General features: G+C 53.9%; 1 protein-coding gene and 1 non-coding gene across 3 annotated transcripts in view; both read right to left on the bottom strand.

The window, feature by feature from the left end:
- Positions 1–3696: 3696 nt before the first annotated feature.
- Positions 3697–11534, bottom strand: part of RANBP1 (RAN binding protein 1) — an 8102-nt gene continuing 264 nt past the window's right edge. Inside the window, exons 2-6 of one of the 2 annotated variants that reach the window (XM_029922918.1) lie at positions 10055–10191; positions 7798–7955; positions 5389–5517; positions 4655–4720; positions 3697–4117 (exon numbers count right to left, since the gene is read on the bottom strand). In XM_029922918.1, the coding sequence (XP_029778778.1) occupies positions 3993–4117; positions 4655–4720; positions 5389–5517; positions 7798–7955; positions 10055–10191 (615 nt within the window). In that variant the 3' untranslated portion in view covers positions 3697–3992. The remainder of the gene's footprint in view (positions 4118–4654; positions 4721–5388; positions 5518–7797; positions 7956–10054; positions 10192–11534) is intronic. The other variant, XM_029922919.1, reaches the window with a different exon arrangement.
- Positions 4497–4622, bottom strand: LOC115278584. The gene has a single exon (XR_003902988.1). It is a non-coding gene; the product is annotated as a small nucleolar RNA SNORA77 (small nucleolar RNA).

Below are 11534 nucleotides of genomic sequence, written 5' to 3'. Positions count from 1 at the left end.
CGCAGGACCCGCGGCGTCGGCGGCAGCGGCAGCGGCGGAGGAAATCCCACCCCACGGGCAGCGGCGGCGGTGGCGCGCTGATGTCAGCGCGCCCCTTAAGGTGGACCAGGCGGGGAGGAAGGAGGGGCCACGGGCCGGGGCGGGGCCAGAGGCGGGCCAGGGGCGGAGCAGAGCTGGGACCGGAGGCCGACGCGCCAGGTCCCCGCCCCGCCCTACCCTCTCCTCCCGGAGCGCTGGGTGACGGAGCCGCCCAGACTGGGGACCCACCGAGCCACCTCGGCCCTGCCTGCGCTGGCATCCTGCGCGGCGTTCAGGACCCTGAGCCGGGCGGGGCCGTTCCTCGCCTTGGTGCCCCAGCCTGGCAGCCGTCGCACCCCTGCAGTCCTTGCCCACAGGGTGGATACAGCTGCGAAAACCAGACCCCCTGTTCCCACCCCGCAGGCCCTGACGCTGTGGCCTGTAGGTCGCCTCCTGAGCCTCTATTTGTACAGACTTTTCTCTAAACACCTTGGAGCCTGTCCCTGGGGTCAGGTTGATGGCCCTGCTATTCCTGGATAGGGTCAGACCCCTCTCATCTGGAGCCCCCTGGCATTCATGGGGGTGGGGAATTTGTGACACTGTATGGGCACCTTCATTGTTTATCTCCTGTCCACTCCACAGCCCTCGGACCACTCGGACTGGACTAAGTCCAAGTAGTGGGCAGGGTAAGGAGGGGAAGGGGGGGGCCGGCCTTTCAGGGTCCTGGCCCAAGCTGCATGTTTGGGAATGTGTGCAGGTGGAAGAGCTAGAGCCGGATGAGCCCCCTCAGTCTCCCTGAGGCAGGGTGGAGTGCCCCTCGGGAAGCGCGGGGCACCCAGCCCTAGCCAGGGATAAGCCTGTGGGCAGGCCCACCTCCTGCAGGAAATCCCACCCACCAGTGCCGCTGCCGCTGCCGCTTAAGGTGGACCTGCAGCTTCGCAGTGCCTAGCTGCGGTATGGATGGAGCAGGCTGAGCAGCCTGGCAGAGCAGTGCAGGACCTCTGGGAGGCTGGGACCTGGAGCACGCTCTGAAGCCTCCACAGTGAGGACCAGCAAGCCTCTGTTCCCTCCAACCCTTCCCAGAGCTCTCGCTCTGAAACCAAGACCCACCAGTGGCCTCACCAGGTGGGAATACAAGGGGGGAGGTTGGGGGCGGAGGCAGGGAGTGGTCCTAACCCTCCTTAGCCCTGGGCATCTGCTCTTTGGCCAGAATCCTTTACTGCCCAGGGTCCATCTCTTCAGACCACGCTACCACAGGTCCTGGGGCTACTTGGCCTGGAAGCCCCTCCCTGTCTGTGTGTGAGCCTCAAGAAGGCCCCAGCCCTAGCTCTGCAAGCTGCTGGCTGTGAGCCATTAGAAAGGATCCCGGGCTGGGGGCCGGAACTGGGCCGTTAGTGCTGTTGCCTGACACTAAAAATGGGAACGGGCTTTCTTCCCCAGTAACACCCCAGTTGTAGCCTCTGCCTAGTGGGGAGCCAACTTCAAGAGGCCAGCACAGGGTTGAGGGATACCCTAGCACTTAGTGGGTTAAGACAGCACAGATGCTTGAGTGGACAGACACCTCCTTACCTCTGCCTCAGGTCACCAGAGAGAAGATCCAGGGTCCTCACATACAAAAGACTCCAGCCAATCCATGCCCCATGCACAGCTTCACCTTTGCTCCTGCCCTTCTGCAACTCAGCCACTGGGACCCCAGGTGCCTGGCAGCCTCTGGATGCAGGTCCACCCTTAAGGAGGCATTCCTCCCAACACACTCCCCACTGGTGGCTCAGACCCAGGTCTGTGTAGAGGTGCAGGGACAGCTGAGAGCTGAGTGCCAAGTACTGGTCATGGGAAGAAGGGGTGCTTGGTACCTCCTTGGTGACATCCCTGCAGACTGCCTGGGTAGAAGGGAGTCCTAGCAGGGGAGAGAGGTGTACTGGGGGGAGATCCAGTGAGGCCTCTGGCCCAGAAGTCCTCTCCCTAACCATCCCCAGAAAGATGAAAAGCACAGCAGAAAGCTTGCCCAATGGACTGACCTCGAATAGAAAGGTTCATCATCTCACTTCTTCATCCCTAATATTGTCAGCATCTCAATTCTGGCTTACCATTGCCTTTGTGCCTCAAGAAGGAACCCAGCTGAAAAAACACTGGCTGGGGAGCAAGGCTGTCATCCCCTTCTTCCCCCCACCTCCCCTAGCATCTCTGTTCATCCTGGTAAGACCAACGGTCAGGACTGCACTTATCCCTTTCTGCAGCACATTCTGCATTGTCAGCAAGCCACACCTTTAAATGCACCAGGTAATGTAGCCTGGTCATAGCACAGCTCTGTCCCCCAGCCATTCTGAGAGGCCTACCTCGCTGTCAGGGTTTAATCCCCTTGGACATACAATTCATCACCCAAAAGGAAAGAAGTCAGCCTGACGTTCTACATCAAGAGGGATTTATCTTGTTTTGGAGCCCAAAGACTGTTAAACAACCATTCTGTATTGAAAGGGTTATCTGACTGCCCTTTCCTGAAGGATCAAGCCCTGGATTGCCTTTTCACAGGTTAGGGCATCCCAGAGGCCCATTGGGAAGCAACACCTATGCTTTACATCAAAATTCCAATTCATCAAGATAGGCAAGGTACACTGCACAAGCTTCTATATCCTTCCTTGGTGGGAAGGACCTCTGTGCCAACACCGACTTTAAGAGCACCCAGACCTGTGCTTCTAGAGGCCCAAGGATGCCAGGAGACAATCATGCTGACCAGCAAAGTCTGCAGTTTGGCTTTAAAAAAAGAGCAGTTTCCTTTGGAGGCATATCCCCAGAGGGAACAAGGACCCGTGGTTTGGAAATCAGACACACGTCACAGGACACACTGGGAAGTTAGACAAAACAGGCCACACAGTAAAGCACCTCCTGCAGGTGTTAATGAGGGCCATCTTAATTTGCTCCTCCCTCACTGGAGGGCAGTGAGGCCACACTTCACAACTCAGGTGGTCTCCTGGGACACGGGCTTTGAAAAGCCTGCTGGTGCACTGAAAACCCTTTTCCCCACTTAGGATAATGTTTAGACACAATTTGTTTTACAAGACAAACCCCCAAATGGCACTAACCCATTTGCATTCTTGAAAAGGTCCCTTTATTTAAAGCTACTGCAGATGTCCAAAACTGCACCCAGATGGAGACACCATGAGTGAGCGAGTAGGGCAGTTCTCTCCGAGGATGGCAGTGGGGTGTCCAACAAGGGCCATGGGGCCAAGCCCCACTAACACAGTGCACCAGACTGGACATGTGTGCTATGGGACTGGCCTTTCCAGGGCTGAGGACCAACCAAACTTGGCCTTGGCCAAAGCCTGGAGACACACTTGGCAGTCTTGTACCAAAGGCCAGGGTACTCTGGTGGTCTTCCTTTCCCAACCCCAGAGGCAAAAAAACAAGCTACAGATAGATAGATAGATAGATAGATAGATAGATAGACAGACAGACAGACAGACAGACAGACAAAAGCCTACTTATTCCTTGCCACAAGGCAGAAGTACGAGAAGTTCCCCAGCACACCTGCCCCACCTCAGCTGCACCATGGCCTCAGGGGCCAAAAGCTGCCCTGAGCCCACAGCAGAGCCAGAGGCGACAAGTGGGACCCACAGAGTCAGTGGGAACCCACACTGCTCCCAGGACAGGGCCGGCGCACACATGGTCCTGCCCTCTGTGCAGATTTCAAATGTGTTGTTTATTTACTATTTTTGATGACTATAAATAAGTGTTTCCACTATGGAAAAGAAAGTTAGCACAGTACATTTTCATGACTGGGGAATGGATTTTCTGAAGTCCTCTTCAATAGGGCAAAAACTTAGAAAAAAACAACCTGAATGTTGGAATTCAGTTCTTTATATAAAGTCCCTTGTAAAAACAAAACAGAATAAAAACAAACTGAAAAGAAGGGGAAGGGCAAATTTTAAAAAAGAAAAAGGAGAAGAATGGAAGGAAGAGAAAACAGGGAAGGCGGCTTATTGTTCCTCCTCCGCTCTATCCTTGGTCTCAGCGTTTTCCGACTCCTTGCTCTCCTCCTTCACCGAGAGAGCTTCTAGCTTCTCGGCCACTTTCTCAGCATTGTCATTTTTGCCTGACCCTGCTAAGACATAGGGGGACAAAGTAAGAAAACTGAGAAGCACCACTCTCCCCAGCCCACCCGCCTCCTATGACCCTATGTGCCTCCTATGAAGGGCAGGCCACTTCACCATGTGCCCGCCAAGGCAGACTCCAGGGTCACCCAAATAAGAGCTCACACCTAGGACCACTGTCAAGCAGCTCAGTCTTATCAGGTCACTTGCTAGGGCAGCCATCATCAGGCCCCAAGTAAGCAGGTGACAGTAAAGACCTCTTGAGGCCCCTTTGGTCTCTGGTGGGCTCTAGCCAGATGTCGGTTTTACTTGACTGCCAGCCTGGGTGCTGTGAGGCCAGGCCAGTGAGCATGTGCTTGGGGCCTTGATGACCAGCTCACTCCCCAGAAGCACCGTGTCCCCAGACAACTGCATCACCCTTGACTGGTCAAGGTGGTCACAGCACCCTGGGATGTTACTCTGGCAGACAGAAAAAGCACCCGCCTGGGGCTGCAGCCAGGTGCAGAGTGAGTCTGCGAGGAAAGTCCCCACCCCCAACTCCATGTCACCTTTCTTTTCTCTCTCTTCGATCTCTTTCCTGCATTCTTCAAACTTTGTTTTGAATTTCTGTGCATCTATGGAAAGAAAAGAATAGACCTCCTAAGAGCCCTAGAGAGTCTAAGAGCCCCAAGATTCACAAAGGGTTCGTCCCATGGTCAGTTCTAAGTACATGGCCTTGGGCTTACTCTTACCTGCACTGAGCAGTGACTGTTTCTCAAGTCCCTCTGGAGACTGGTAGCTAAGCTGGGCCATCTCCCTCCATCTGACTCTGACGATTTGGGCAGAGTGGTACACAGCACCGGTGGCCATGCAAAACCAAGGGGGCAGGGGCCTCCTGGCCAGACACTCTGCTTTCCATTCATGTCAGAGTAGCTACTAGATGAGGCCCATTGGGCGCATCTGACAATTAAGGCTGGAAAAGATGCCCAAGCTGGGGGGAGGTCAGCCTGTACCTCAGATCCCAGCACGAACCCTGCTGGCAGCCAGGTGGCTGTGAGGGGACAGGCCTGCCCTGGGTAGACTGGATGCCCAGCCTCCTGAGGTTAAGAGGGAAAGGCACTGCTCAAGTCAGAGCCCAGACGAAGTCTAAAGGGCACACAAGTTGACTTGTAGGGCTCACATTCCTGCCCATGAGGGAGCACTGGACAGCTGAGTAAGACTGGTCCCTCTGACAAGCTTCTCATAGGGACTATCAGTTCTCCCTGAAAAGCAGTACCCAGGGCCTGGCTGCCCTTCTGCTTACTTTCAGCATTTAGGAAGCGGATGGCCAGGAGCTCTGGCTTGGGGCACTCATCGGCAAAGTCAGCGTGGGTGTTCCAGACCCAGGCACGGTCGCTGCCTGCATTCGGCTTCAGCTCCATCATCGGCGTGACTGGGGAAGAAAAGCCATGTGAGGATTCTGACAACTGCGTTGAGACCACCCTGCCAAGCTGAGGTCCTGCCTTGGGGACCACTAACCAGGCCTAGACAAACTCCTGTGGGATACAAGATCTTACTCAGACCTCTTTGAACACATCCCATGTTCACTTAAAACCGAGATGACAAAACGGTCTTGGAGCACCTGGGTGGCTCAGTCGGTTAAGCGGCCGACTTTGGCTCAGGTCATGATCTCACAGCTCGAAGGCTTTTGAGTTCCAGTCCTGCGCCGGGCTCTGTGCTGACAGCTCAGAGGCTGGAGCCTACTTCCAATTAATTCTGTCTCCCTCTCTCTCTCTCTGCCCCTCCCCTGCTCATGTGCTCTCTCTCAAAAAAAAAAAAAAAAAAATTGGGAAAACAAAAACAAACCACAGGACTGTTCTAAATCTGGGAACAGGGTGACCTGCTCCTTGACCATGAGAACACCTCAGGAAGGGTCTCCAATCCCACTGGAACAAGGGCTCCAATGCCAAAAGGGCCACTCATGCCCAGCCCTTCCTGTGGAGCACCCATCACATAGCTATGTCCTTGCTCAGCCCCACCATCAGGTAGTTGGTCCATTGGGAAGTGGGGGACAGAAGCTGAAAGTGGGGTAACCATCCAGGAGGGCATGGGGTTAGCCCTGCATTGTCCAGGGTCCCCAGGAGACAAAGCCACCAGAAATAGACACCATAGGCATGTGACACAGGTGACACCATGGACCTGGAACAGGCAGATATACCCATGTCCTCAGGCTCTGCACAGATCCAAGGGAGAAAAGGAAGACTGCGCAAAGAACAAGAGCACACTTGGGCTCTTGTGCCCCTGGCAGAGGTCTCCACGGATGTGGGACCTGAGCATATATCACCACCTGAATCAGGAACAGTCACACCATCCCCATGCAGATGCCTGGCAAGTCCTCAACCTGTACAGTGCACAGAGATGTATGTCATGGCCTCCTGATGCCACCGCCTACCTACACATTAAGGGTCGGTGGTATCAATGGGGCCCAGAACCCACCTACAACTCAGTAACAACCAGTGATAGGACAAGGCACCAAAAGAAGTATAGGGTGTCAGGAAGTCTCCTGGGGAGCAATTCAAATTGGAGTGGAGGCCAGGGGCCAAAGCAGACAGGCAGGGGCAGAGAGAAGGGGAGGCACAAGAGGACTGCCAGAGTGGCCCCTAAGAAAGGGCAAGAAAGCCCCTCCGTTCTATCCCTCAGGGTTTCTGCGGACCTACCCATCCTTCCACATCACTCTAAGCTGCTCTGCTCAGGTTCCTGCCAGGTCACCTCATGTGCCCAGATGAGGAGTCCTGCCCTGCCACACATGTAATCTACCCAGTAACACAAACACGGCACCGGATCTGGAATGGAGCCTAAGACACGTCTGGTTCTGGGGCGCCTGGGTGGCTCAGTCGGTTAAGCCTCCGACTTCGGCTCAGGTCAGATCTCACTTTCGTGGGTTCGAGCCCCGCGTCAGGCTCTGTGCTGACAGCTAGCTCAGAGCCTGGAGCCTGCTTCTGGTTCTGTGTCTCCTTCTCTCTCTGCCCCTCCCCCTCTCATGTTCTGTCTCTCTCTGTATCAAAAATAAATAAAACATTAAAAAAAAAAAAAAAAAGACACTCCTGGTTCTGAACACATGTAGCACTGCAGGACAACCCAGCAGCTAAGAGACTGATATGGCAAGGACTTACTATCACCCCTTCACAAGCTAGTCCTGGTGTGGCTTTCCCCAGACCCTCCCACCCTCCAGGTGTGAGACCAGGGTTAATGCATCACACCGGCCCAAGGGTCTCAACCTGTCACCACCCACTACCTGTTTGGTCTCACAGACACCTAAGGATGAGGCAGCCACCTTCTCTCCACACCCCTTCCCCTTCTGTGTCCTCCCCAGGGAACACGCGGCAGGGACAGAACACACCAAAGAGTGGGAAGGCTGCCTACTGGGCACGTCAAATACAAATGGGAGCACAAATCCTCACGGCACTGTCCGCCCTGTCATGTCCTTTCTGCTTGGGCTCCACACCTCATATGCTATAAGCTTCTCTGCAGGTCTACTCCGAGTGCAGAGCATGTCAGAAAACTTCATTTCCTACTTTAAGTCCAATACACGCTGCAAATATGCACTCTATATCATAATGCACTCCCAGATTCCTAGCCCGGCACTGGAAGCAAGCTGCCCAAAGATCTGACGGCATCCTCGTGTGCAGCGCTGGGACTCAGAGTGAAACTGCACTCCCAAAAGGCCACCTACTGTAGTGGTTGGCGCAGATCTTCAGGGTCTTGTCCCTCCTCATGAGGAGGCGAATGGTCCCTTTCTCCTTATGCTTCAGAAGCTTGACATCACCGGTGCCTCGTTCCTTCCATTCTGGGAGATCGTTCTCTGAAGCAAATCGGAATAGCTTTGCCCGCCTTCAAGAAAAGCAATGACAAAAGAGCTTAAATGTGTGTGGAAAAGGAATAAATAGTCAAACAACACCTATTTTCTGTGCATTAAATAAATGGCTGTACCTGGCATCTCCACAGATGGCCCTTCCTCTCTTTATACTTCTAGAACTGTTAAGTTGAAAAATCACCAAAAAAAGCAAAGCAACAATATTCCAAGTGTTCACTTGGAATAATGAAGTGAAAAAGAAAAGAGATTTCTACAACCACAGAATTTTCCAACAGAAAGACCCAACTTCTCAAAAAAGACACCCCCTGAGAACGCTGGGTTGTGATCACAGTGGAGGGGAGCCTCTGGTGTCCCACAGGGCTAGCGTGGAAGCAGGTGGAGGTTGAGGACCCCTGCCCCCAACAGGGCCAGCCCTTCCCTCTGCTGTGAAATGCCCCCCTATGCTTTCCGGGGCCCCCAACCCAGAGAGGGGGCTGCAGACCTCCCTGTTCAGGCCACCAAACTCTGGCCCAACAATCTGCCTTTCTGCCCAGAGTAGCACCTCACACTGGGCCCAACCAAGGCCCCCACCCAGCTGGGCCTCCATGTGAGCCCAGTAGTCCTGCCTTTAGGACTTTAGGCTGATGGCCTCCATTTCCTTACCCACAGGACCCCAGCCTTGCTGGTCCATTTCCCGCACCACACTCTTCTTTCTTGCCCAAACTCAATTCCATTAAGTGAGACAGTGCCCTCATAAGGATACCCCCAGAGCTTTCACCTGGTGCCCAAGGGCCCAGCAGCAAAGGCCTGACCTGCTGGCCTCACTTCCCTCAGGAAAGGCCTGTGTCCAGGACACTGAGAGCAGTTCTCAGCCCTGTGAGGGCTGAGAAGGGTGAGAACAGCAGCACTAGCTCCTGGCTGCAGTACCATTTCTGGGCAAACCAGAGATGTGGAGAACCAGTGTCTTCAGGGACTCACCCACCACTCTTAACACCAAAAGGAGGTATGTGACTCTCCTTCCCCAGGCCTTTAAAGGTGGCGGGAAGGGGCTGGTCTCCTCAGTCTGCCTTCCTTAGAAGGAGGGATCACTGTTCCTGCCCCCCACTCACAGCAAAGCACTCAAACCCTCATCTGGCTTCTTGGTTAGAATCTGAAGCAGGTGGGGGAACTCCACTTGGACAGGAAAAACACTCCAGCCTGTTTCCATTAACTAGTGACCGAGCCTAGCGATTCCTGTGATTCTGAGTATAAGTAACAGGTCAGTCTCAGCAGTGTGGATTTTGTTGCAGACATCTCCATATGGCAACTCAATATGGCTGGTGCCAGCGCTACTTAAAAACGACACCAGCTGTCGTAGCCTCTCACTGAAGGTGTCAAACACACGTAGGATAATTTTTAGAAAGTAATCTCCGTAAGCACAACACCATCCATTTTCATTTGTAATTCTAAGCATTATTTTGTGCGTTAATAACCGTGAATTGAGAGTTCACAAACTTCAGGATGCCAAAGTCCGGGGTGCAAAAGAAAAATAGTAATAGTGGTAGAGACTCCCTGTTCAACCAGAGGAAGGGGGCCATGGGAGTCTTAGAGATAACAAGCCTGTAAGGTGACAAGACCAGGAGGCTGTGGAGATGCACCGTGTCGGGCAGAGCAGCAGGGACAAGACACCAGGAAACACCTGTGCTTTCCACAGCACCGGCCACCAGGAAACAGGCATCCAGTGAAGAGTTATCCAGTGAGTGGATTCTAACAGCAGCCCTGATTTTCCATGAAGAATTAGTCATGACACAATTCCAAGCCCTTTCTTCAGCCTCAGTCCGAATTAAGGTCAGGCCAAGACCTTGACACGCGTAAAAACTGTAATTCCAATCTTACATTAAAGATACATGTTTCTTGGGGCGCCTGGGTGGCTCAGTCGGTTAAGCGTCCGACTTCAGCTCAGGTCATGATCTCACGGTTCGTGGGTATGAGCCCCGAGTCAGGCTCTGTGCTGACAGCTCAGAACCTGGAACCTGCTTCAGATTCTGTGTCTCTCTCTCTGCCCCTGCCCTGCTCATGCTCTCTCTCTCTCAAAAATAAATAAACATTGAAAAAAAAAAGAGATAATATGTTTCTGGAGCAACATGACCTTACTTACATTTTAAAAAGCTCTTCTTCATCTTCTTCCAGCGTTTTAATTTCTTGCTCGGGAAGAGAAACTATAGGCTCAAACTGGGGGTCGTGGTTGGACTCATCTGCATTCTCAGTGGAGGTGTCATGGTCCTCATGGGTGTCCTGTGGAGTGAGGTGCAGAGAGGTGACTCTGCTGGTCCCGGAGTCTGCCCCTCACCCAGAGCTCAGCAGTGGGCACCCCTCCTAGTACACAGCCTCTTCCCAAAACAAGACATTAAGCCCGGAGTCTTCCACCCAAGGAAGGGTTTGCATGCACATTCAGAGTGCATGCAGTAAGATACTGAACTGCAGCACCCTTCCCAGATGCATCAATCACATCTGTGCACAGACTGACTGGGGCTCTGAAGTTGAGCCATCTACTGACAGATGAGAAACTGCCTCATCACTTTGAACCTGTTTCCTCATCTGTAAAATGTGGATAATCACAAATGATTAAAAAGTGCCATGACAGAAGAGAATGTCAAAGAAGAGTGTCACTCTTTAATCAAAAAGCAACTATTTGGGTTTTTAGTGGTTGAAAAAAATCTGTGCTCTTACTCAGTAGAAAGGAAGGGGAGGGCTAGTGTTTACATGGAATTCACAGTTCTGTCAGCAATTTGATCTTAAATCAGAAAGTTGATGCGTCAACAGAAATCGTACAAAGAGCCCTACGATTCTGATGCAGTTTAGAAAATTACAGGGCACAAAAAATCATATTTAAGGTTCAAGTCTCACAGAACACGTGGCATGGAGAACTATAAATCCACAAGCCGGGAGACCTCCCTATCGGACTCGGGCCAAAAAAGAAAATATATAAGCTTTTATCGCTTTCCTTGGTCGGATAAGCACTGCGCCTCCACCAGGGTCAGCTCACCCGAGCAGATGCCCGCAGTCAACAAAGCCGCCCCCAACCTGGGTCGGTTCGGCCAGGACCCGTCCACCAGGCTGGAACGTGAGATTCCGCCGCAGAGGCCTAGGGCGGCTCAAGACGTGAGAACAGAATGAATGAAGTGCTGCGTAGGCGACGGGAGGAAGGGACGCAGGATTTTGGTGGGAAGCCTGCAAGTGGGCCGAGCCAGGGGAAACCCGCCACCCGCCCCACTTCTCAGGCGAGCGGTGGAAGTAAACTCGAGACCGACGAGCCTGGACCGCGGGCCGCCCCTCGCCTGGATGGAGCTTCCCGGCCCCATGTGGGACTGCCCCAAGGTCACGAGGGCGCCCGCAGACCCCGAGCCCGCGCCCCGAGGCATCACGCGCCCCGGCTCCGAAGGCCTCGAGCCCCCAGGCCGCGCTCCCCAAAGCCCCGACCCCGCGCCACTGAGGCCCCACATGAGCCGTGCCCACAGGCCAGCGGGGGTTGGAGACGGCCGCGCGGGCCGCCCACGTGGCCGCGGATAGCGGCCTCAGCCCTTCGGCCCCCGCCCAGTCCCCACCCGAGCCCGGCCGCACCTTGGCGGCCGCCATGG

Source organism: Suricata suricatta, chromosome 14, assembly GCF_006229205.1.
Source record: "Suricata suricatta isolate VVHF042 chromosome 14, meerkat_22Aug2017_6uvM2_HiC, whole genome shotgun sequence".
NCBI lineage: Eukaryota > Metazoa > Chordata > Mammalia > Carnivora > Herpestidae > Suricata > Suricata suricatta.
Note: the sequence above shows the minus strand (reverse complement) of the source record. Positions and strands in the feature narration are given on the sequence as shown.